Source organism: Lactuca serriola, chromosome 1, assembly GCF_051521515.1.
Source record: "Lactuca serriola cultivar US96UC23 chromosome 1, Lser_US96UC23_V15, whole genome shotgun sequence".
In the NCBI taxonomy this organism is placed as follows: Eukaryota; Viridiplantae; Streptophyta; class Magnoliopsida; order Asterales; family Asteraceae; genus Lactuca; species Lactuca serriola.
Window position 1 is genome coordinate 163,847,548 of NC_136408.1, and position 25,422 is coordinate 163,872,969.

The 25,422-nt window shown below is 32.9% G+C and overlaps 3 protein-coding genes and 1 pseudogene across 3 annotated transcripts; 1 reads left to right on the forward strand and 3 right to left on the reverse strand.

The window, feature by feature from the left end:
• Nucleotides 1–4,774: 4,774 nt before the first annotated feature.
• On the reverse strand, nucleotides 4,775–10,874 carry LOC145072058 (vesicle-associated protein 3-1-like). The gene is made up of 6 exons (XM_079018423.1): nucleotides 9,919–10,874; nucleotides 6,624–6,711; nucleotides 5,532–5,602; nucleotides 5,359–5,440; nucleotides 5,158–5,273; nucleotides 4,775–5,071 (listed from the first exon to the last, which is right to left on the reverse strand). The coding sequence occupies exons 1-6, from the start codon at nucleotides 10,168–10,170 to the stop codon at nucleotides 5,003–5,005; spliced, it is 678 nt and encodes a 225-aa protein (XP_078874549.1). The 5' UTR covers nucleotides 10,171–10,874; the 3' UTR covers nucleotides 4,775–5,002.
• LOC145063692 (receptor-like protein kinase HERK 1 pseudogene) lies at nucleotides 10,255–10,845 on the reverse strand (annotated as a pseudogene).
• Nucleotides 10,875–11,657: 783 nt separating the features above from the next.
• LOC145072068 (SUN domain-containing protein 1-like) lies at nucleotides 11,658–13,190 on the forward strand. Its single transcript, XM_079018434.1, has 3 exons — nucleotides 11,658–12,544; nucleotides 12,633–12,896; nucleotides 13,052–13,190. The coding sequence occupies exons 1-3, from the start codon at nucleotides 11,780–11,782 to the stop codon at nucleotides 13,061–13,063; spliced, it is 1,041 nt and encodes a 346-aa protein (XP_078874560.1). The 5' UTR covers nucleotides 11,658–11,779; the 3' UTR covers nucleotides 13,064–13,190.
• A 2,330-nt stretch (nucleotides 13,191–15,520) lies between these two features.
• Nucleotides 15,521–22,093, reverse strand: LOC145100921 (putative pre-mRNA-splicing factor ATP-dependent RNA helicase DEAH2). Its single transcript, XM_079038066.1, has 7 exons — nucleotides 21,657–22,093; nucleotides 21,218–21,420; nucleotides 20,055–21,139; nucleotides 19,841–19,969; nucleotides 19,520–19,758; nucleotides 19,302–19,420; nucleotides 15,521–15,856 (listed from the first exon to the last, which is right to left on the reverse strand). The coding sequence occupies exons 1-7, from the start codon at nucleotides 21,948–21,950 to the stop codon at nucleotides 15,739–15,741; spliced, it is 2,187 nt and encodes a 728-aa protein (XP_078894192.1). The 5' UTR covers nucleotides 21,951–22,093; the 3' UTR covers nucleotides 15,521–15,738.
• Between the last annotated feature and the right edge of the window lie 3,329 nt (nucleotides 22,094–25,422).

The following is a 25,422-nucleotide window of genomic DNA, read 5'->3' on the forward strand; positions in this document are numbered from 1 at the left end:
ATAAACATTCAAACATATAACAATTCGCATTCAATCAAACTGATCTAGCAGATCACATAGCATACCCTCATCCTATCCAAGATACCGACCTAACCGGTCACTAACATAACATCATCCTATATACCAGGATACCGACCTTAACTAGGTCTATAACATATACCATCCTGACTACCAGGATGCAACACAACAAAGCAATAACATAACAACGATACCCGGATCTCAATCCGATAAAGGGCCGGCCTTGGTGCCGTAGACCCTGTCGATATAGTGAGGATAACTCACCTCGCAACTGCCGACTGAACAGATAAACCCAAGCTGCTCTAACCACTGATATGATCTCTACCACTGGCCAACACCAAAACACTAAACTCAAAATAAATGCCAACAATTACCAAAATGCCCCTGGAAAATCAACTAGTCAACCCTTGGTCAAAGTCAAAGTCAAAGTCATTCTCCTGACTGACTCTACTCGCCGAGTCAACCCGATGACTCACCGAGTTCCCATGCTCAGAACTTTCCCAATCCGCGACTCAACTCGCCGAGTCACCCCGAGACTCGCCGAGTCCAACAACTCTGAGTCCTTTCCCACTCAACTCACCGAGTCATCCCTCGACTCACCGATTCACGGCTCAACCAGAAGAGAGTTAGGACCTTACGACCAGACTCGACGAGTCCAAGGCTATCTTCAACAGGCTCGCTGAGTTGTTCTTCCAACTCGTCGAGTCCCTGCCTATCTTCATCCAACTCGTCAAGTTCCAGCCTATCTTCAAGCAACTTGCCGAGTACACCCTTGTGACTCGCCGAGTACCCCTAGATCTGAAACCATACAGAGGCTTTCCAAGCCATGCAGAAGCTCTAAACCATAGATCTACCCTTCTACAAGCCATCCATAACGTAAAGTGGCAAACTTTACGTGAATCCATGTAGATCTAAGCATGTTACACTCTAGGGTTTGGGTTTGGGACAAAAGAACTTCACCAACAACTCTTAAGCATAGACTTTATGGCTTTCTGGATCATTAGCAACCTAGATCTGAGGTAGCAACCTCAGATCTTACACCAAACTTGAGATGGACCTCATTTATGCCCCAAACCCCCCCCCCCCCCCCCCCACAAATGATAGATCTAGATGCACAAAAGCTCAAACAGAAGATTATTACCTCAAATAAAGGCTCCCACTGATGAATGAACCAATTCTCTGCAAAGCCCCTTGCTCCAAACTTCTTGCTCTTTAATTTCCTTCCAAGATTAACTCCTCCAAGGCTCTAATCTCTCACCAAGGAAAGCTCACACGAATTTAGGGTTTCTGGAACTCAAAGGGAAGGTAAAGAGGCTGGGGAAGAAGTGTTATGTTCTTTATATAGGGCTCAACCCCCGAAATTAGGGTTTTCTCTACTCAGCACCAAATCGTCGAGTCCACTTGTGGACTCGCCGAGTTGCCCTTTCACACTTACACTTTTAGCCCTTCAACTCTACTTCTGATATTCCAGGATGTTACATCCAAGATCTAGGGTGGAAAGCAATAATGCTCGAAAGCTGTTAACTTAAAGTGTAGTATTTTCATATATAAATGAGTGTATTTGGGACAAAAATCGTGTTAAAGTGATTAACAAGTATATATGTGCAATAAGTTTTGTGATACTAAAAAATGTACAAAGATACTAGAAGATATCTTAGTGATTTTAACAATGTAAACAAATGAATAATTGAATAAAGTAGAGAAATAGGTTGTTGTCGATTAAACAACAGCAAATAAGTAAAGTAAATGCCATAACACAAAGAGTTAAGAGGAAATTCCTTAATCCTTTTTTTATCTCTGACATAAAACCTTAGGAGGTGATGAAATCACCTATCTTAGAACTTATATTATATAGAAATAAAATTACACGTGCTAGATGATCTTAGTATTAGTGTGAATGTTCTCAAATGTCGAGAGAATCAGAGAAGAAGTAGTAGTGGTAGAGTCTGTGTGTATCGATCAACTAGTATTTATATTCATAACAATAATAACTATAATTTTGACATTCTTGGGATCTTCCTTGATCCTTGCTTGACCTGGCTTTTATGAGGGCCTGCAAAGTTCATTGCAAAGTTCATGAGGCATTGACCATGTGAGGTTTGACTTGGTCCATTACTTTTTTATTGAGCCTTAAGTACGTGCATATGATTTCATAAAAAAACACGATGGCAGTCCAAGATCTTAGGCTTGCCTGGGATGTTAGTATAGGTTAAAGATATAGAAATAGTAAGTGTAATGTCCCAAAATTCAAGACTAAAAATTTCTTTTAATAAAACATCACATTAAGCAAATTCATCTTTTCAAAACATAAACTGAGTAATAGTTTCCAAAATACATGATCGTTATCAGAGTAAACATTCCCAGGCTGACTAATTTATGGTGTGTGCCATGCGATCACCCCGAGCTCCATCATCCGCCAACGGAAGTACCTGAAACCAAAACTGAAAACTGTAAGCACAAAGCTTAGTGAGTTCCCCACCCTACCACATACTGCACATACGGGGCCACGCCCGCTATCCTAGGCCTCGCCCACCCCTACCTCGGGCCTCGCCCACTACAACGGCCCCGCTGCTCCAGGCCCCGCCTGGCTTCGAGCCCCGCTCGGATACAGATCTGTTTCATTTAGGCCTCGCCTATCACAGGGCCTCGCCCACTAACATACAATAGCACATAAACATATCACATCACATCGCGTAAGCTTAACACATTCTAATGGATCTTGTCCTGAGGCCTCGCCTATCTCTGGGCCCCGCCCTTGTCCCACTACTGATGAGTCATGGAACCCCGTCCATACTCCTGCTGATAGTGAGGTACGGGCCCAGGCCACCCTCACTCCTTCCCTACTTGGGCCTCGCCCCTGATCTGCTGCTACTGAGATGTGGAACACCATCCACACTCTGCTATTGGTGAGATACGGGACCTCGCCCACACTCACCTCCCTACCAGGCACATACAAGTATCACACAAACAACAAGTATAAACTATCACATAAACCATTCCTTGGGCACCCGCCCTCTATCATTGGACCTCGTCCCGAATATCATACTAGCATACTGTGCCTAGGGCTAACCCCCGGGTCTTCTACTCATAACTACATGGGCCGACATTGTGGCCGTAGACCCATTCATACAAAGGGAAACTCACCTGCACTGGCTGAACTCGCTGATGATCCCACTGGCTGCTGACCGGTAACTCTCTGAACTCCTACTCCACTAGCTTCTCGAGCTACCAAAATCAATGCAACACTTAGCCTAGCTGACCCCCGACAGTCAACCAAGTCAACTCCGGTCAAAGACAAAGTCCTGGTCAAAGTCAACCTTCCAAGTCAACCCTACTCGCCGAGTCACCCTATTGACTCGCCGAGTTCATATGTTCAAAGTTCTTCCATTCGCATCTCGACTCACCGAGTCAGTCCATGACTCGCCGAGTCTACCGATTTCCGAGTCCTGACCTGTCCAACTCACCGAGTCTCCACTCGACTCACTGATTCGAGTCTCAACTCGAAGGGTTTGGGGTTTCGCGACCTGACTCGCCGAGTCCAAGAACAGACTCGCCGAGTCCAAGACAACCTTCAACAGACTCGCCGAGTTCCTACCCAACTTCATTTGACTCGACGAGCTGTTCATCCCACTCATCGAGTTCCTCCTCATCTTCATGCTACTCGCCGAGTCCACTCAAAGGACTCGCCGAGTCCATTCAGATCTCTATACATGCAGAGGACTTTTGAGTCATGCATGGACTCCAAACCGTAGATCTACCCTTCCCAAGCCTATTCCTCACGTAAAGTTGCAAACTTTACGTGTAGAGAAGGAGATCTAGGCAAAATACACCATAAACTAGGGTTTAAGGCAAGGAGGCTCCATAATCAACTCAAGGGCTAAAACTTTATGCTTCTCAAGACCATAGTATGCTTGGATCTGAAGTAGCAACTCCAGATCCGGCTTCTAACTCAAACGAATGACTATCCATGGCTTAAAAAGCCCCAAATCTCACAACCAAAGAAGATCTAAAGGAAAGAAACGACTTATTACCTTCAATAACTCAGAAAGGTTCTACAAACTCCAGATCTAAGGCCAATCCTTGAGACTTCAATGATTTCCCCCTTTCTTCTTCCTTCAATTCACCCAAAAATGACTTGGAAGCTTGAATGCACAACAATGGGGGCTTAGGGTTCGTTTTCTGTATGAGGGAGGCTCTAAGGAACCCTAATGGAGAGAATAAGGAGTTTAAATAGCGCCCAAAGTCCCGGATTTAGGGTTTTCCTCGAACAGACCTGACTCGCCGAGTCTCCTTGGCCGACTCGCCAAGTCGGTCACTTACTCCTCGACCCGGATCCCGCTTGGACTCGCCGAGTCCCCCCCTTAAAGTTAGGGTTTTCTTTCCTTTCTTGGCCTTCAAAACTTTGGGTGTTACAGTAAGTCCAAATTTCTACCCACAACACCTTGAATTGTTGTCATATGATTGCCAACTCCTTAAGATCCCAACAAGTTGCATTAAGTCAGTAATGTCATGTACCGTCCCAAGTTGTCTCGGTCACTCTTTCTTGTACTATCACGCCATAAATTACATAAAAACCATTAATAATGAACTTGACAAGATCCACTCCATTCCCTATCTCTTAACTTCTAACTTTCATCTCTCACCTTTTATCCTTAAGTACAACACGGGATACATGACATTAAAAAGAGATACGTAAGACAATAATGTTTTGTGAGATACACGGGTTTGTGATCCGAAACATTTCAAAACATTTTCAAGGAAATTCATTTCATATATAACATAAGTGGTGTATTACATTAGCTATTTTCCAGTTGTGGATGGATAGCAAAGAAAGACTTGGGATCTATCAAAGTAGGTTTAATTAACCGAACAAAAACCGGTTTCAACAAAATGGAAAAAGAGAACAAAAATCCTAAAAAAATCAGGCCATGAAGAATTATGGCTTCCATCTTTCTCCCATTGGGGAAGAAAAGTCTTAAGATTCTTATGAAACATGAATGTATATAGCTCTCAATGTAAACTCCTCAACAACCTTGTTCTCTTCCTTATCGAACTGCAAAAGAAAACACATATATTTTTCAAGCTATGATCCACCATATATTGTTTCACTATAAAAAAGTTATTGTATAAATAAGTCACCATGCGGTTAGTTATGTTATTTGTAGTTGCCCCATTAGGTGCTACAACGGCTTTAACTTTAAACTTAGATTTGCACATCATGCCAGGTGGTGCCTCCTTTACTGCTCTCTTTATAACTACATAAGTTGCATACAAAAATATATTATTGTTGTGCTAGATAAGTAGAGAATTAGAATTTTGATCACCTGCTGCTACATTTACCTGTGATATTACAAACTGATCTTGGTAATATAATTCCATTGTTTGGACGAACATTGCATTCCAATGGGGTCGTTGTTTGAATCTAAAACCAAAAAAATAAAAGCTTCTCAAATTTATAAAAGAACAATAACTCAACCACCAGAAAAAAAAAAATTTATATACAAATATGGTACCTTAAAGGCAATAAACTGGTCGGTCTTGTTGGTCAAATGTAAGGAACATAAACTATGCTTCTTCAGTTCCACTAAAAAAATGAATCCAAATTTATTATTACCCATAATAGCAGATACAACCATACAAAGAAGGGAAAATACCGTAAATAGTCAAAAAAAAAAATGGGGGTATTTTCAAAAAATAGACATAAAAATGGACTTTTCCGGATATAGACATGCATTCCGCGGAATCTACTGTAGCTCTGCGGATGGCAAAATCGCAAATAAATCAATGTATTAAAAAAAAACACTAAAGATCCACACCTCCGCGGAATGGATCTTTAGTTTTTTTTTTTTTTTTCACATCTATTCTTCTTGGTTTATATTCATTTCCCAAACTAATTATTTTTAAAAAAAGATTATCATACTATTATAATCTTTACTTGAAAATAATTAGTTGGAGAATTAATATAAACCCCGAAGAATCGATGTGAAAAAAAAAAAAAAAAAACCCTCAAGATCCATTCCGCGGAGGTCCGCGGAGCGTCCTCCGCGAAATGTATGTCTATAGCTGGAAAAATCAAATTTTATGACTAAATTTAGAAATTCACCCTATTTTTTTTTTGTCTATTTGTGGTATTTTCCCTACAAAGAAAATAGATAAAAGTATTTGTAAAAGAAGGATGCAAGCACCAAAACCTAAATTATTTGGTTGATTTATCTTTAAGACCACACCAAAAATGCATTATTTAAAAGAAAACTAATGCTTTTATAAAACTTCATTTAAAAGTCCATAACTTTTTCATTTTATTAATTACAATAGAAATCTATTTTTATTGCTCCATTAATGTAATCTTCCTTACGGATTCATCTCTTGATTATGAAGTATAAAAACATGTAAATTACCACTTATTGATAAAACACGCAAACAAACGATTAGTCAAACACACTAAAAGGAACCCATAATGAAATCCGATGTAAATTGATCAAACTAAAACACATAGTTCACTCTCGGATAGAACTTAAGAGTACATTAAACAATTGGTATATAAAAAAGTTCAAAGTTACAATAAAAGAACTCTAATAATTATAAAATCAATAGTAGAAACTTACATGGAAATTTGAGTTTTGAAGGATGAAGAATGAGAAAATCCCCGACACACATGTCTGTAATGGTAAGAACGTCTGATCCGGGTAACCCCTAATTTTAACAATTTTTGTGTAAAGCATGGCAAAAATGGGTGAGGAGTTCTTGATTTTAACGTATTAACTTATAAAGAGATATAATATAAATGAAAACAAAAAACTAAAAAAATCCAAAGAACTTAACGAAAATCAATATACGCCAAAATAAAAATCGTTTGTAAAATGGAACTTGCTATTGGAAGGAGAGAACACAACGCTTTGATCTCAAACAATATATATATATATATATATATATATATATATATATATATATATATATATATATATATATATATATATATATATATATATACATTTTTTCTTGAACCTCATGCATTTGAAACTCTCATGACTTTTCAATTTCTTTATAATAATAATTATAAGTTGGTTAATAATGTTAAATAAATATAAAACCTAAAGTGTAATCATATATAAACTAAATTTCAATATTAAAATAATATCTTTTTATAAAGTTATATTTTTTAATTTTTAACATATTATATTTAATTTATTAGTTTTTATATATTGTTGGATGTAAACCATTATCATTTTAAAGATACATTTTGGAACAATTTGTATAAAATACTTAAATTATTAATTTAAATATAACATTATAGGGTCAACTTTAATATAAATTTTAGTTGAACTTAAACAATCCAAAAAATATTTTGTAAATAGTTAAAACTGATAAATTGTAGTATCTTTCTAATAATGATTATAAGTTGGTTAATAAGGTTATATAAATATCAAACTTAAAGTGTAATCATAACTAAACTAAATTTCAATTTTAAAATAATATTTTTACTTTTACATATAAAGTTATGTCTTTAACTTTTAACATATTATACTTAATTTATTAGATTTAAAATGTTGTTGTATGTAAACCATTATCCGTTTAAAGCTACAACTTTTGAACAGTTTGGACGAAATACTTAAATTGTTAATTTAAATATAACATTACAGTGTCAACTTAAATAAAAATTTCAATTCCACTTAAAAAAACCAAATAATATTTTGTAAATAGTTAAAATTGATAAATTGTAGTGATAAATGCAAAAACTAAACTGTAATCTTGGTTTAACTAAAATATTTCCTAAATATGTTTTTATAATCGTTAAAAATTTTCAAATAAGTAGCTTAAAATAACTTACAATAACAAAAATTAAAAATAAATTTATATAAATAATTATATTGTTACCTTTAAAATCAAAAAACAATGTTTGATGTTTAAAATAATTATAATGATAGAAATTAAAATATTAAGCAAATAAATTCTTAAAAAAATAATTAACAATAACAACAACTATAAATAACATTAAACCATATATTATATTTAATTTTATTCATATGTAACTCGCATGTAGAAATCATTTAAACGATTGAAATTATGTAGTTATAATAGATTATATATTATCATATAATTCAAAATAATCAATATATTATATCAATATAGTATACAGATTATTATATTAAATTTAACAACAACGTTATTGTTATATTAAAAAAAAACATATATTTGTAAATACTTCAACTATATAGATATTTATACGCAACGCGCGAGCATTCACCTAGTATATATATATATATATATATATATATATATATATATATATATATATATATATATATATATATATCTTTCCTAATAAATGAAAATAATTTTGTCACTTGTCATCCTCTTATGCATTATGCCATATGTCATTTTATGGTAAATTTAGATTAAATTATATCCATGTGTCATTTTGTGGTTTTTTCCATTTTAATAAATTTCATATAATACTTAAATGTAATAAATATAATAATAAATGTATATCTAATACATTAATGCAACTTTCCTTATAATTTCTGAATTTCTAAATTGAATCAAATTATTTTATTTATTTAAATTATTAGTTTAAATTTAAAAGACAACTATGCACTTCAATTTTAATAATTAATATTTTACTTTTTTTCTTATAAATTTAAATTGTTAGATCTTCATGTTTGTTTATTTTTTTAAATAAACTCATGTAATACATGAGTTTATATATATATATATATATATATATATATATATATATATATATATATATATATAGAGAGAGAGAGAGAGAGAGAGAGATTGAGTGAGAGAGAGAGAGAGGGAGATTCATATTCATTTGAGACCATGTTAATTTTGTGAGACCGTAAGAACAAATCTAAAAATAATTTTAAAATGCAAAATAAAAAGAAAATTCCAAAAAAAAAATTAATTATTATTTTCATCACTTTAATTACCTAAAGAAATAAAAAAAATACCGTTTTTTTTAAATACGTGAAATATTCTAATATAATATAACACTGTAAATATTCTAATGTGATTTTTAGAATGTTAGAATATTCTACTAGATTTGTCAGATATGTAAAATATTCTAATATTCTACAAGAATATGTAAAAAAATTGTTTTTTTTGGAAAATATAAATGACGAAAATAATATTTGAAAAAAAGAATTTCGAAAATTTTTAATTATTTTGCATTTTAAAAATATTTTTTTATCTACAGAATGAGTAACTAGGATTGCGTCTCACGATCTCACAAAATTAGGTCGTCTCACATGAACATATATATATATATATATATATATATATATATATATATATATATATATATATATATATATATATATATATAGGTTTAGATTCTATGGAAAACAAAACATTAAAAATCATAAAAATGCATAAAAAAAATACTTAGAGATCACTAAATTTTTTTTTAAAAAAAATCGCACCTTTTAACACAAAATCGCTAAATTTTTTTTTGAAAAACAAAACTTTTTTTTATAAAAAAAAATTGATTTTTTTTTTTCAGCGAATTTTTAAAAAAAGTTGTGCTTTTTTGATATGTAAAGTCAAAAAATAGTTTTGTGATGTCTAGGTATATTTTTTTTATGTATTTTTATCATTTTTAGGGTTTTTTTTGTTGGTTTTCTTGTTTTCCATATAACTCTTCCCTATATATATATATATATATATACACACACACACATACACACACACGAATATATATGAATAATTGTATTCATATATGAATACGTATATTCATATACGAATAAGTATAGAACAAATGATTATTCTAATATTAATATGGCGACGGTGGTTGGTGGCTGGTGGCGTAGGTTAATTCATTGTGGTTTATCATCCATGATGATTATGCTTGCATTTTAAACTATAGTTCTTTCAGAATAAGTAAATGTAAAGACTTACTTGAATATCCAACGCATGTTCGATCTTCCCAATGACTATGGCCATACTAGGGCGTTCCTTTAAATTTAAACTAATGCACTGATATGCAACTTCTTTAATAATAAAGAAAGAAGGACTGCTGATCTGATGTCTTATATGGGGATCAACTAACTCATGTACTTTCTTTTCATCAGATTGTCGAACCAAAGTCATTAGAAACGCTGCCTTATTTCCAAGGCTTCTTTCACTGTAAACAAGCATCCCACTCAACATTTCGAATAGTACCACACCAAATGAGTACACGTCTGATTCTTTTCGGAGGATATGGCTTTTATGGTAAGCGGGATCCAAGTAAAATTAGGTACCCGCAACCTTTGTATTAAGATGGGTAATTGGCTGATTCTTTGGACCCCATTTTGACAGGCCAAAATCACATATTTTTGCCACCAAATTTTCGTCTAACAATATGTTAGCACTCTTAAAGTCTCTATGTATCACTCTGGTGTGCTCCTCAAGACCCGAGTGAAGGTAATCGAGTCCTTTTGCTGCCCCTAAACAAATCTTGAGGCGTTGTGTCCATGTTATGTCACACATCTTATTTGCGTATTGGAGATGATGGTCAAGGCTTCCATTGGTAGCATACTCATAAACTATAATCATCTCATCGGCTTCATCACAGTAGCCAATAAAGGAGATGATGTTTTCATGCTTGAATTTTAAAATCATGTGAAGCTCATTATGGAACTCGTCCTCTCCTTGATAACTATCGGGTGCTCGGCGTTTGATAGCAGCTGTGCGGTTTTGCCAACGTTCAGAGAGTTCTCCTACGTAGACCTTGTCAAATCCACCGCCTCCAATGAATCTTTCCAGGCTGAAGTTTTTGGTTGCAAGGTTGATCTCCTCTAGTGGTATTAGATAATTTTCAAGGTTTCCCTTTGAAGAAGACATTGTCTTTTGATATTGATGATGATTTATGGTTTAGGTAGAAGCACTAAATTGGCTTTCAATAAATACAGAGAACGAAGTTTGCTAAGGTTACCCACCTCATTTGACCATGGCTTAAAAGAAATTTCAAGTCATCGATAAATTGTTAAAAAAAACTCTCATATGCAAGTTGTTGGGTAATGTATTTTAAAGGTATTCGATGACTTGACTTCAATTTATAAGATATATGGTTAATTTATAGTAGTATGATTACAAGTTTAGTGTTCATACGCTGTTGTGATAAAAGTATTGGGCTGCAAAAAAGAAACTCTTGATGGGCTGGGAATACTCTATGTTTTTTTTTTTTTCCCCATTTTATATCATTTTTTTTGTTGTAGAACTTTCTCAATGAAACTTCAAACAAAAAAAATCATTTTTATATCATTTAAAGTTTTTTTTTTATTATTATTATAAAAATGTTCTTTTGAAGACTTTTACTACAAAAAAACACCAGAACGTTTTTTACAGTTATATTTAAGAAATTAAACTTTTACGGAGCAAATCTACAAACTTTTTTGATGTTTTTTTACATATTTGAAAGTCAAAAATACAATACAAAGTTGTTTTTTTTTTTTACTTTTTTTTTAAATAATCTTTTAAGATTTTATCACATAAACTGATAAAAGTTTTAAAAAAAAATAGTTATTTTATTTTGCTTTTATCCAAATAAAAATCAATGTCAAGTTAATTGTTTACAAATTGTATTGCCGGGTAGTTCCTTCCCGCCCAATAAAGTCACAAAATGTTTCAATTAATTCATTTCGGTTGCAATTCTCCAACAAATTCGATGTCAACCCCTGCACATTCAGCTACAATCGAAGATCGCCGGTGATTGCCGACGGAGAAACCACCGGCTTAAATTCTTCTATTAGGGTACAAACGTTTCATTGACCACGCGATGGAGAAGGAATCAACAACACCTAATCCAAGAGCTCATCTGAAGAAGCCTCCATGGCAGATCGCTCTCACCTTTTTCACCAAGAACTTGGTACTTCTACTGCTACTACTGCTTTTGTCTGAGACGATTCTGCGATTGCTATTTGGGAACAAAGGCATTTACTCTATAGGGCTCGGTAGACGGACTGCTGAGGAAACCAAGTCCTTCTTCCAGACGACTACCAAGATGATGCAGGTTCAGATTGAAGCTGCGGACAGAAAAATCGAGAAAGAGATTGTAGATTTAAGAAACGAATTGAACGAGAGAGTAGATGATTTTGATTTCGTATACAGGACCAAATTGCGTGATTTGGGAGAAAATGTTCAAAGTAAGATACGATCATTGATTGGTAAGGAGTGGATATGGAATAATAAATCTAACAATGTTTTAGATGGATTTAACTTCAAGAAGAGGAAAGATGAAGGGTTTGATGGCGATATGAAGGGTTATGTGAAGGAGATGATTGAGAAGGCAATTGAAAAGCATGCTGCTGATGGACTTGGTACTATTGACTATGCGGTTGCTTCTGGGGGAGGAATGGTGGTGAAACACTCTGAACCCTACAATTTACAAAATGAGATTCATCTGTTTGCTCTGAAGATTCTGCAACCTAGTTTTGGTGAACCTGGTCAATGTTTTCCTCTAAAAGGTAACAATGGTTATGTTGAGATCAAGTTGAGTCACACCATTATACCAGAGGCTATAACTCTTGAACATGTTGCAAAGGTTTGTTCTCTTATCTTCTTTTCTCTGAAGATTCTTGTTGATTTAATCACTTAATTTGTGCATTTTATGGTGTTATGAATATGAACAGAGTGTGGCATACGACAGATCTATGGCTCCTAAAGAGTGTAGAGTGTTTGGATGGTTGCATCCTGATTCCAAGAAGATGGTTTTGCTAAGAGAGTTCACATATGATCTTGAAAAAATAAATGTACAAACATTCAATGTTTGGGAGAATGGATATGCTGTGAACATGATGAGATTTGAGTTCAAATCAAACCATGGAGATCCCACTCACACTTGCATATATCGCTTCAGGGTTCATGGTTATGAGCCCCATTCTCTCTCATCCTTGGTAACACACTCATCACATTTTATGCAATCTCTTTATCTTATGATCAAGTTTTTTTTTTTGTTTTGAAAAGAAAGAAGAAGTTTGTATGCAATCAGATTATGATCCTTGAAGTCTTGTTGCTAATTTGTATTGTATTCTTGTGTTCTTGATTGCAGATGCCTCAATAAGTCAACTGATTCAAATGGAGCAGCGATTATATTGCTATAAGATAATATACCATTGGTTGTTGTAAGATAGTCTTTTTTTTCTATAAAAAGATGAACATTTGCAATAAAGTTCTCAGATTATTACCAAATATGCTTATCATCTAAGGATTTCTACTTATAAAAAATGATATATCCATGGATTTGGTCTTTTATGAAAAAACTTGAGATTAAACTTCAGGATTTTGTAAAATCTTATTGTTAGTAGAGGATATAATTATACATATTGTATGTTTTGTTTGATGGAATGGAATATAACTATTTTTGAAGGAATATGATGTCTTCCAATTTTATAATTTTTTTTTGTTTCTTAAGACGATCAATATTTTTTTGGTTTCATTAAATCACGGAATGGTATGAAAAGTTACAACATAACAACTTTTAATGATGCGAATATTTTACAAAAGTCACAATTTTAATTAAATTGTAAATGTTATTTTCTAATAGTAGCTAGAAAATATATTTTTTAATCATAATCTTGTTTGGCTTGTAATGAGTTTTTGTTATGATGATTTTTTTATTATTGTAAATAAAACATTCACTAATTATAAATTAATAATTTAATAATGTACGGAGTAAGGTTAAAAATTATACATTGACTTTGCTTATGGTAAAAAAAGTTAACATGAAAACTCATTTTAATTACCTTTGCATATTTTATATTTACTTTCCATCTTCTAAAATGAGTTTTCTATTTCTTTCATCCCACAATCAGTTTAGTTTTGTTAATTAATATAGAAATGAAGTGCTTCCCACATTTTCAATTTCACATATTTATACTCCAGAACAATTATATTTTCAAGTTTTAACATAGTAATCAATCTTTACTTTGAAACCAAAAGAATTCTAACCAATATTGAACTTAAAAATAAATGATGATAAATTTGTAAAAAGGTTTAAGACTTAATGGGGAAAACTTCATTTATTGTAGGTATTTTTGGCTCCTTACATGCCTTTCAGGCATACGTTTTCTATGATAGGATATCATTTCAGAGCCTATTTTATTATAATTAACACAAACAGTGTTTTAATATACACGATTTGGATTTTTCACAAATTTTATGCCGTGGGTGCTCATAATTTTCTTGATCTATGATAAATAAAGGAATAGATGCAAAATATAGCATTATAATTGCATTTAACCTTAAAATAAAAGACTAAATGCAAATAATAGCATTATATTTTTCTTTGTCTTGCTGTATAAGGTGTTTGAAAAGGTGTTCATCCACTAAGGGGTTGAGAGTTCAAGTCTCATGATTGACAACAAGATTAGTTTATTTGTTGATTATAGTCTCGAACTTTTATGTATTTCTATTAGTGCTTTTAGTTATTATTATTTTGCTTATTAAAACATTGTACTTGGAAAAATGAACTCAATTATAGTAGAGAATAATGTTTTGTATTTTGATGACATTTGCTATAATCGGATAGATTTTTCAAATACAATGTTTTAATAGGGAGAAATGAGAGTGAGATGATATGATAAGAATAGAACTCGAGACCTCCAATTTAAGAGGCAAAGCCTCTACCAAGTGGGCTAGTCTCACATTGGCATATATTTGTGTATTATAGAATCATACTTTCATTTTCTTTCTAATACCACATTGTACTTTCAGTTTTTTCTTTAGCAAAGCATTGTACTTAGAAAATCTACTCAATTATAGGATTATACCTTCAATGTTGTTTCATTATCGTAGTAAAAGTTGTTTTGTATTTGGATGACATTGCTATAACTAGGTAGATTTTTGAAAGTATAATGTTATAATAGATAATTTGACACTAACATGCTATAATAAACAAATCAATGAAAGTACATTGTTGTTTCTTACATTTAACCCATTTGATTAAAGCATATAACATTTTGTATAGATATATGCAATTTGTAACAACATACCTTTGTTTCTTAAATTTATGTATAATAAATTTATAGCAAACTAATAATGACCTCTATACTTTGAATACAAATGAATAAAATAAAGGTTGTGGGGAGAGAGAGAGAGAGAGAGAGAGAGAGAGAGAGAGAGAGAGATTATGGGGAGTGAAAAGGTTGTGCTAATATTGTACCATTTTTTTTCCTTACTATATTAGTGAAAATTGCATTGGATGACATTGTAATAATTGGATACATTTTTCAAAAAAATATTGTTGTACTAAGATTGTACTTTTTTTTTCTTGCTATATTAGTGAAATTGTTTTGTATTTGGTAGACATTGATACAATTAGATAAATGTTTCAAAGTACATGAAAATAGAAGACGCTAAAACAAAAACAAATCAATAAAATTAGATTGTTATTGTTATTTCTTACATTTGATCCTTCAACTTAGTAAAAACCATAAACAACTCCATGTCTTGATTTTATATCTTTTTGTTTACGTTCTTTATGTTATAACTTATATACTTTCTAAATGCCATTGTTGGCTATCATTGAATCCTTTGCAAAAAGGGTGAAATATCATTAGGCTTAAAGAATGTTCTAACTTCTAAGAAGGTGTGTCTCACTAAGGCATATAATTTGATGAGTACAAACGATGAGCACTTACTACTTACAAGTGATTTAGAATTTAGATCATAATCAGTCACTCACTCACACTCCGTTAAATTTGATTTGTAGAATTAATGACAAGTAAGAGTTGCTTTCTACCTTGTCTTGTTTCTAGTCTCTTCCTTTTTCTTGTATATCTTCTTAAGAAGTTGTTTTGCTTCACATTGTGGGAAGTTGTCAAGATCATAGTAGTGAGGTGCAATCTCAACCAACCTGAATGAATGAATCAAGTTCAATAAATAACAGTGAAAACAAACTAATCGAAACAAATTAAATACAGATTTATACTTGAGATCCAATTCGGATTCCACCCAATAAAAGTGATGGATTATGAAAAGTGTAACATCTTCTACATTCTTCTCTATAACCATCAATGGAGATCTCTACTTTTATTTCAAAGGCAAGAAGGGTTTGAGATAGGGAAGTTGTCTTCGTATCTATAATTGGTGATTTTAGTGTCACATGGTCATTTTGGTGTTTTTTAGCGTGACAAAAAGGATGTGATCCAAAAGACTACAAATGCCGAGGTCAAGGAGAGATTAGCATAGAATGAAGAAACTGGCCTCCAAATTTTCAACTTCCTTAGTTTGGTTTGTTGGAAATATGTTCATGGTCACAACAAGTTAATGACTTTCCATAATTAACAGGGTTACACGCCAAACATGATTTAAGCATTAAAAAAAGGGAATTTAAAGGGGTTAGTTTATTAACTTGTCATCTTATAGGTGAGTTAATTAGAAACTAATGAATCTTAAGGGTCTAGATGTAATTATCCTTAAAGCATCCACAATTGTGAGTTCAATGAGAGAGTTGAATGAGGTGGCAACTAGCAACTCTAGTTGTCATTCAATGGATGAAACTCTACCATAGTGAGATGCCACCTTGGCATTCAATGGATATGGAGTTCAATGACAAATTAAACTCTTCAATGGGAAAAAGGAAAGTTTTCTAATCTTAAATACATACTATAAATTAGCTTTTGTAACTTTCTATTGAACTTTGTAGAGTTGAATGCATTGTAGGAAAAAATTGATTGAGTTGTATGGAATGTAGAAAAATGATGTAGTAATCCATTGAAATCTATAGAGTTCAATGCATTGTGGATGCCCTTAGTTTGAATTGGTAAGGATTTATCCCTTCCTTAATTAAAGGGATAAATCATACGAATTTAAAGAGAATAATCATATCAAATATATGTGAGATGATACTCTTTACTAGGGTATGAATTTTGAATTCCCTCCTCCCTCCCCTCTCGGCCTACAGAACTCACGGCATCCCTACCTAGTCTAGGGTTCGAGTTTATAAGTAAAGAACATAAGAGATTGGTCATTTTTGGTGCTAGATCACTTGTCTTGGGTGCGACTTCATTAGAGGAGTTCTCCTTTGGGCTCTAAATCTTCCAAGATAAAGAAAAAATCCGACTCTTCTAGTACATCAAGAAGGTGTGATTCGATCTGTCTACTTAGTTATTATTATTGCTAAAAAGTCGCTAGAACAAGATCCATGGTGGGATATGATGATCAAGTTCTAATTTTTATGCTTGGTTGCTTTGTGCTCTTGAGATATTATCATAAACCAACATGGTCTACTTAAGGTTGGAAACTAACTTGGTCAGTTTTGGTTAGTTAAGTTCAAACTGATTTGTTAGTTTGACGAACAAACGTAATCCCTTCTAATATCTGAAAAACACTATTTTCATCATCCTATTCCTTATCTAACTTTTAGGTAGAATGAGCATAAATACTCATAATACACCACTTTTTGGAAATACCAAGTTTTCGAACATCTTGATTCAAACTAGGCATAAGGAGAAAATAAAATTCAAGGAAAGTGATGACACAATCCTACAACTATCCAAGTGTATTGATCATCAATATATTCCCTTTTCACCCTGATACCCATCACTTACTATTGTAATGGAAGTTCTTTACGTAACCATCAAAAGGAGAAATGAAGGGTGTAAGGAGTTTTGATACCACCGGAGATGTGGAGATTATACATGTATGTGTATCTTCATCCTCCGTAAATCGATTACTAAGTAGATTGAGAAATTGCTTAGGTTTGTATAGAGTCTAGGGGATCTAAAAAGTGGGCAAGCTAAAGTAGCTAGGAAGATGGTCTATTTGTTAAAAGATCAAAAAGATGGGTTGGGGACAAGAAGCCTCTGGAATTGGAAAATAATTTTATTGGTGTCACATGCATGACATATACCTAATAATAAAGATTCCCTATGGGTAAAGTGGATCCATACATACTGTTAGGGTCGTTAATTCTTGATCATCCAAACCAAGTGTTCTATGGGAAACTCCATGGCTACAAGATCGAGTACCGAGTAATGCCAGGATTTGAACATGGGTCAATAGGTTACTCACTGCATCTTCCACTTTAAATTTTGAGAACATACAAAGGAAGTTGTATGCAAAAATCAAATAGAGTCCTACGACCATGTCCTCTGAATTATGTAACCAAGTCTGACACAAAGTGAAGGAGAAAACTCTAACACCCTCTATTTGGGGATATATGTGTTGACCTTTAAGTGTTAAGATGCCATCAAATGAGGTTCATTTGGGACGCTAAATTAATGAACCGGTTGTCAAAGATACACATTGATGATAAGTTTAGATGAAAGTTGTCTAACGTGAAAGTTGATGTTAAATGAGATTTCAAGTATAGCATTTACGCCTCAAGTATCAAAGGATGTGAACTTTGGTTAATAAGAATAATTACTAGATCTTGAGTGTAAGTGATTTAAAAGGTTTAAGACATGTCAACATGTAATACACTTCCATGTGTATGATGAGATAATTCCATTAGTTAATTAAAGCATTAGAATTACATAATGTATCGGGCATATTTAGTGTCTTAGGCCTACGCCTATCTAATGCATTGGGCTTATCTATTATATGAGCATCTCTATCATATTGGGCCTATATAAATATAATGTATTGGGCTCATCAAAATAATGAAATTATCTAAGATGTTGGTCTTACTTTAAGGTTAGGGTCTTAACCTTAGTGTTATTTAATAATGCAAAATGGAGTTTATGGAAGCTATATTCCAAATTCTTCACTACTTAAAGAAGAAACCAGGATATGGACTATACTTCAGAAAGACTAATAAAAGGGGAGTTAAAGTTTACACAGATGCAAACTAGAGAGGATATGATGTGTATGAAAGATCGACCACTAGATATTGCACATTTGTGTGGTGAAGCAAGATGCAATCTGTAGTTGATAGAAGTAGTGTGTAAGCTGATCTTAGGGTGATGTGTCAAGGGATCTGTAAAGAAATTTGGCTTGGAAGGATATTGAAGGAACTTAACATTCTGAATAGCAGAAAAGCGACTCTCTTCTGTGATAATAAAGCAGACACTGAATAAGCAAGAAATCCAACACATCATGATAGAATTCAGATTGTTGACAACCTTACCAAAGCCATTCCAAATAACAAATTTGAAGGTATGAAGAGCAAGTCACATATGATTAAGAGGGAGTGAAGATTTCGATTTATGTTATTTTGATTTTATTCTTTTTCTGTCTTTCAAGGGTAGAATTGTCATACTGGGGTTTGTTAGGTTGCGAGTGAAAAATAATAACCCATTCATGGACATAAGTGAAAAAAACTAGAGAAAATTTTCTCAGTAAAGATGAGTACTAACCATTGCCCACGAACATCAGTAACTGTTTGGATGAATAGCTTGCTTGTTAAGACACACTCGTTGTAAATAACCCACTCTGGCTTGTGGTCTAAACAATTTGATGGATGCAAATGAACTACCTACAAACACCAAACCAAAGTATACATCAAATGCAAGTCTAATTTTACCAACATATATATATACATAACAAAACAAGTTAAAAGAAAGATGAAACAAACCAGATTATCTTTCATAGTCAAATAATGTCCTTTGCTTTCCAAATGGGCAACTTGCATAAAGTATCCTGCTAACAAAGCCTTTCTTATGTTGGTATAGTAGTCACGATTGTTCAGATCCGTGCTGCATAACTTGAGGTTGAGCCTAATCATTATACAAGCTAGCTGATGCCTGACATTATCTGCAAACTTAAGAGCCCTATAATTGACAAAGTTCTCAGAACACCATGATTCATCCTCATCTGAAAGCCACAAAAGATTGTATCCTTAACAACCTCCTAACTTTGCTAATAATGTGATAGGCAATACAGTTACAGTACTTACTATTTTGCTTGTAAGCATGATAAACATTCAAAAGTGTAAGGTGGTCCCCATCAATGTGTCTGAATCGCGCTTTTGCTTTATCTACAGAAGCTTTCTGAGCCTTCCCAGGCTGGACAAAGCAATTGGGTACTACAGAAAACATTGGTTTATCATAGAAAAGGCTCATGGGCATGCTTAAAAGAAAAAAAAAAAAAAAGATGATAATGTAGTTTACCTGAGAGCATTGCTGATATAGAAAGAATTTCATTTGAACAGTTGAACTTAGAGCTTGCCACAAGCATTTTTCCTATATGTGGATCAAGGGGAAACTCACTCAGGATTTCACCCAATTTGGTCAGGTTTCCATTGTCATCTAATGCTCCCAAGTAATTCAAAACCTCCAATGCCCGCATCAATGCCTCTGGAGCAGGAGGATCCATAAAATCAAAATGGATCAGATCATCTATACCGAGTTTCTTAAGAGTAAGAACTGTATGTGCAATGTTTGATCGAAGGATCTCTGGGTAGGTTTTAGGTTGAAGATCATTTTTGAAACTTTTCTCTGTGTAGAGTCTGAAACATTTACCCCGTTGTGTTCTTCCAACACAACCTGATCTCAGATGAGCACTTGCTTTGGATATTGGGGAAACAAAAGAAGACTCAACACGCACACGTGGATTGTAGACTTTTTGCTTTGCAAATCCAGGGTCTATGACATAGACTATGTCATCTATGGAGAACGAAGTTTCTGCAATGTTTGTTGAAACTACAATCTTTCTTCCAGCAAGACCATCCTTAGTTAATGGAGATGGAGGAGGTTCATATATCTTGTTCAGCATCAATGGAGTGAGTGTGGAATACAGAGGTACAACCTTCACTGGCCCTACCTCATCTCCCATATTGGAAACTTCTTTTGTTATCTTGTGACATGCATCTTCTATCTCTTGCTCGCCAGTGAGGAAGACAAGTATGCCACCTGGAGGTTCACACATATGTATTTGCACCACTGTTCGGATTGCTGCTTCAAGGTAGTCCCTTTCAGGTTCTTGGGTGTAGAAAATTTCAACAGGATGAAGTCTACCAGGAACTTTGATCAAAGGTGCACCAAAGAAATAATTCTGAAACTTTTTAGCCTTGTGAGTTTCACTGATTACAACCAGCTTAAGATCGTGTCTTTTCTTCAAAACTCCCTTTAGAACCCCAAGCAACACATCTGTAGCTAATGATCTTTCATTGGCCTCATCAAGAATTATCACTTTGTACCTCCATAGAAGTGGATCATTAATGGCTTCTCTCAAAAGCATACCATCAGTCAAATACCTACAAGATAGAGAAGAAGATGAATGCAAGTGTAATCATTAAGAAATGTGATTTGGATTCTAACATGTATAAGCTTACATCAAAACAGTTTTATCACTGATCAAGTCGTCAAGACGAACACTGTAACCTACTTCTTCCCCAATGGTTACATCCATCTCTTGTGCAACTCGACAAGAAACAGACATTGCAGCCAGCCTATGAGGCTGAGTGCATACAACCATGAATCTCTTGTGTTTATAAGCACTTTCTACATCAATGGTTTCCAGAACAAATTGAGGAATCTGCCATTTTCAAAACTTAACTGTTTAAAATTTCTAGTTCAACAAGGATTCTACCTAGCAAAAAAACAGTTTAAAATACGTTTCTCATGCACCATAACTCCCTGTATAAATCAAACAGACATAGCAGATTTTATCTAGTTGGAACAAACAAGTAGTAGAACTGATAATCATCGCTGCAATGTGACGAATTTGGCAACAAAGAGAGATTTGTATAAATAGTAAAGGTTAGGAGTGACCTGTGTGGTTTTACCGCTGCCAGTTTCACCGGCTATGATAAGAACTTGATTATCCTTGAGTGCTTTCAGAAATTCCCTTTTCTGATGCCAGACTGGTAACCTCGTCCTCTTCTGCAGCATGTCGTAATAACGCTGTGAGTAAGGGCATCCATTCCACCTGTTGACCGGCGACATGTTACTACAATCGAATCCGTGAGCGGTGGTTCCGCCGTCGTCTATGTTAAGCTTGGTGGTGAATGTGGCTTCATCCACCACATCGAACAGGCTTACCTTCGACTTCCTCTTCGGATCCATCTAATACTCTCCAAATCTAATACTTTCTGCAATCACCACAAAAGTATGTCTATAGAGACTTTGAAGGAGAAACCTAATACCAGTTCGTTACACGGAGGCGACGTGGAACTTTCTGGGGGTGTACGGAATTGCGTATGTGATGCGTTTTGAAAATGAGATAGCTGATAGACTGCAATCATCTTTCGCGCGTTTAACATTATTATTTATTTTTTTATTTTATTTGTGAATTTTAACCAAAATCTAGAATTTTTTATTTTTTTGGTTAATGCTTCTTACTTTATTATATTTAGAGATTAGGTTATAACCCGTGATAACCACGGGTAAGGAAGAAAAATAATACTGATAATTAAAAATGATAATACAAAATAATAAACTTATAAAATTTTATCCTTATTTTTATACAAACATACATGTTTAAATTGCATAATTTTTTTTAAATGAAGACGATACTCACAATTAATGACGTAGCAAAACAAAAAACAAAATAAACATAAACAATGAAGCAATTAACACATGAATTAGAAAATATAAATGGTGCATTATAAAACAACTTGTTAGGTTTTATAATTTGTTAAACATAAAATCTATATTACAATTAGATATATACTCAACAAATACAGATAACTATAGAATTTTTAAATTTCTATATAACCAAAAACATAAGAACTTTTAACAAAGTATTTCATTTTGCAAAATTTGATTCCTAAAAGGAATGAAATTTTAGTGCAAAAATACGAAGTTTTATCATAAATTGTACACTTCTTTGCAAGTGTAAACATAAATTTGTAAAGTATTCTTTATATAGGTTTTTTTAAGTGAAGCTTTACGGTTAATGGTGTATTTCTATAAATAAAAAATTATTGGTTGCTTTTCATTCCATTAGAGATCTACCACAACATAACATAAATACGTTTGTTTTTTTTTTTTTCGTTTGCACACTTATGAGTTATGACCAACAAAATTCATATTAAGTATACACCAAAAACCACCTAAGCACTCAAAAAGAGCCTGATATTTTCAAATTTACCCTAAAAAAATCAAATTCTTTTTTTTATGTGATGACAAAATCACAACATAAAAGAACCGCCCCAAACAAATTTGTATTTAAATGATTTGTAAAATAATATATTGCAATTGTTACGACCAGAATGAAAAATAAATAGGTATAAAAGTTGTTACAAAACTTATATTAAAAAATTCAAGTTGTTTGAAAGGAAGTACGATAGATGGAATAAGCAGAAATATTAGATAGTTGAGAAAACAATCATTTCCATATACATTACGCAAATCTTATGATCGAGTTATTATAGATGTTCACCCTTCATATACATTTTTGTTAAATAATTAGTATATTTATACAAATAAGAAAGATGTAATAAATATTTACAATTTATAATATTTACTCACAAGCTAAAGTACAATGTTACACGGATAACATAATGGAAGTATATTACTAATATGGGCAAAAAAACAAAGTAAAAGTACATTGCTAATATTCATATATAAACATATAATACCAATGGCTAAGTAGTTTTCAAAATAAGAGAAACAATCCAAACGTTTCAAGATGTTACTAAGATAAACAACAAAAAATATGCAGCTACAACAGTCAACATAATTATGTTCAAATTATATTGTTTAAATCGGTTCCCATGCAAATAAACTACTTAGAGACATAACAGACCAGGAAAACATAGTTATTGGATAATTAACAGCAAAAGTGTGAGCTTTTTAGGAAATAACCATGAGAGATAAGTAAAAGTTGCAGTTGTCAATTATATTATCTAAATTGAACTTTCAGGTTATTGAATGAATCAAACCACAATCAAATTTCACAAACCTTCGGCTCCAATCAAGAAGAAATACTTTTAGCGGATAATACAAAACAGAAAGAGTAAAGTTAACAAAACCTGAATAATTCCATTCCCTTTTTATATTGCATAAATTAGTAACCCTTACCCTTACATAAAAAAGGAGGGAAAAAATACAAAAAATGAGTTCCACTTTAAGCCACATTCCACATAAATCAATGTTCAAAGCTATTACGCCCGAAAAAATTAGATCTGTCAAAAAAAAATATATCTTCACCTAAACTCGTGTCTTAAATCTTACAAACATAGTTAGAAATCATGGAACGTAGATCCAATTTTCACAAATATAGACCCATATAACGAATAGATTTCAAATGTTAATATTGGTTGGCAACATCAAGGAAGAAGTGATCACAAGGAAAAACACATGTTAGGTAAGGGCAATATGGGAAAGTAAAAAAAAAAAAACATACATTCTTATAAACAACTTCTTAGACAGAAAAACATATATAGGGCCCAAATGCATTAATAATAATAATAATAATTGATTATTATAAAGTAGATTGGTATTTGTTGTATTTACCCGATACATGGCTTAAATGCATTAAATAATGTTGGAGTTTCTATTTACCCTCTTACCTAACACACAAAAGTTAAGTTTTAAAAAAAAAAATCATACAAAATAATTTGCAATCTTATAAAGTGGGTTGTTATTTATCGCATTAAATATAATTATGTTGTTGAGCCGATATGGAAGATTTTGATTTTAGGCACATCTTAGGCAAGGGTATTATAGGAAATTCATTAGTTAAAGAGCATGATTGACAATGGAAGGGTAATTTTGGCAAATTTGATAATGTGTGTAAAAGTATATTGGTATTTATCGCATTTGGCGGATTCATGCTTTAAATGCACTAAATAGCAATATAATTTATTGAATTAATCAAAATGAAAGTAATTTTATTAGTGAAAACGACCATTTTTATCTTTATGGTCACTTTGGCCATTTTTGCTAATTACAAATTCTTAAATTTTGTTCATACATACTCAAGACAACTTATTATATTAAGATACTTTTTAACAAATTACTTGTTTTAGTTTTCCAACAGTAGTGTTTTTTGGAACAGGAGTGTTTTTTTGAAAACTAAATATTTTGTAATTAACAAATTACTTTTTATAACAATAATACTTTGTTAATATTAAATAAAAGTAATTTGGAAAACAAATTACTTGTTTTATTTATTTATTCTAAATAGAAGTTGTTAAAATTCACACAAAATCATTTTTTACATTAGATAACAGAAGGACATGATCAAGCCCACCATTAAGCACTTCACTACCCTTAAAAAGATAAAACCTCCATCTTATTTCTGGTTTCCTTGCATCTGGTGGCTCAGTAAACAACAATGTCACACCTATCCGAAAAAAGTGTCAATTAAACCATTATTTATCATATTAATTTAGTTTCTTGAAAATCTATTTCTATTATCTATAAGAAATAGAGAGGGAAGAAGTGAACAAAAGACTCGCTCACCCTTGACTCGATTGGTGTCAGCTGCAAGCTTTCCAGACAACTCAAAAGAAGGTTATTGTTGCAACAAAGCTGCAATAGTTATCAAGAAATAGATAATGAGGATAAGCAGATACATAGGGAATATGGA

Excerpts from the sequence above, each read along its gene's own strand:
- LOC145100921 (XM_079038066.1), bottom strand. The coding sequence starts at position 21,950 with ATGGATCCGAAGAGGAAGTCGAAGGTAAGCCTGTTCGATGTGGTGGAT. Across the intron at positions 19,759-19,840 it reads TCATGCTTACAAGCAAAATA|ATGAGGATGAATCATGGTGT; the intron begins GTAAGTACTGTA and ends TGTGGCTTTCAG. Across the intron at positions 15,857-19,301 it reads ACTGATGTTCGTGGGCAATG|GTTGGTTGAGATTGCACCTC; the intron begins GTTAGTACTCAT and ends TCATTCATTCAG.
- LOC145072058 (XM_079018423.1), bottom strand. The coding sequence starts at position 10,170 with ATGTTGAGTGGGATGCTTGTTTACAGTGAAAGAAGCCTTGGAAATAAG. Across the intron at positions 6,712-9,918 it reads AACATGCGTTGGATATTCAA|GGGTTACCCGGATCAGACGT; the intron begins GTAAGTCTTTAC and ends TGTTAAAATTAG. Across the intron at positions 5,603-6,623 it reads TTCAAAACTCAAATTTCCAT|TGGAACTGAAGAAGCATAGT; the intron begins GTAAGTTTCTAC and ends TCATTTTTTTAG.
- LOC145072068 (XM_079018434.1), top strand. The coding sequence starts at position 11,780 with ATGGAGAAGGAATCAACAACACCTAATCCAAGAGCTCATCTGAAGAAG. Across the intron at positions 12,545-12,632 it reads CTCTTGAACATGTTGCAAAG|AGTGTGGCATACGACAGATC; the intron begins GTTTGTTCTCTT and ends GAATATGAACAG.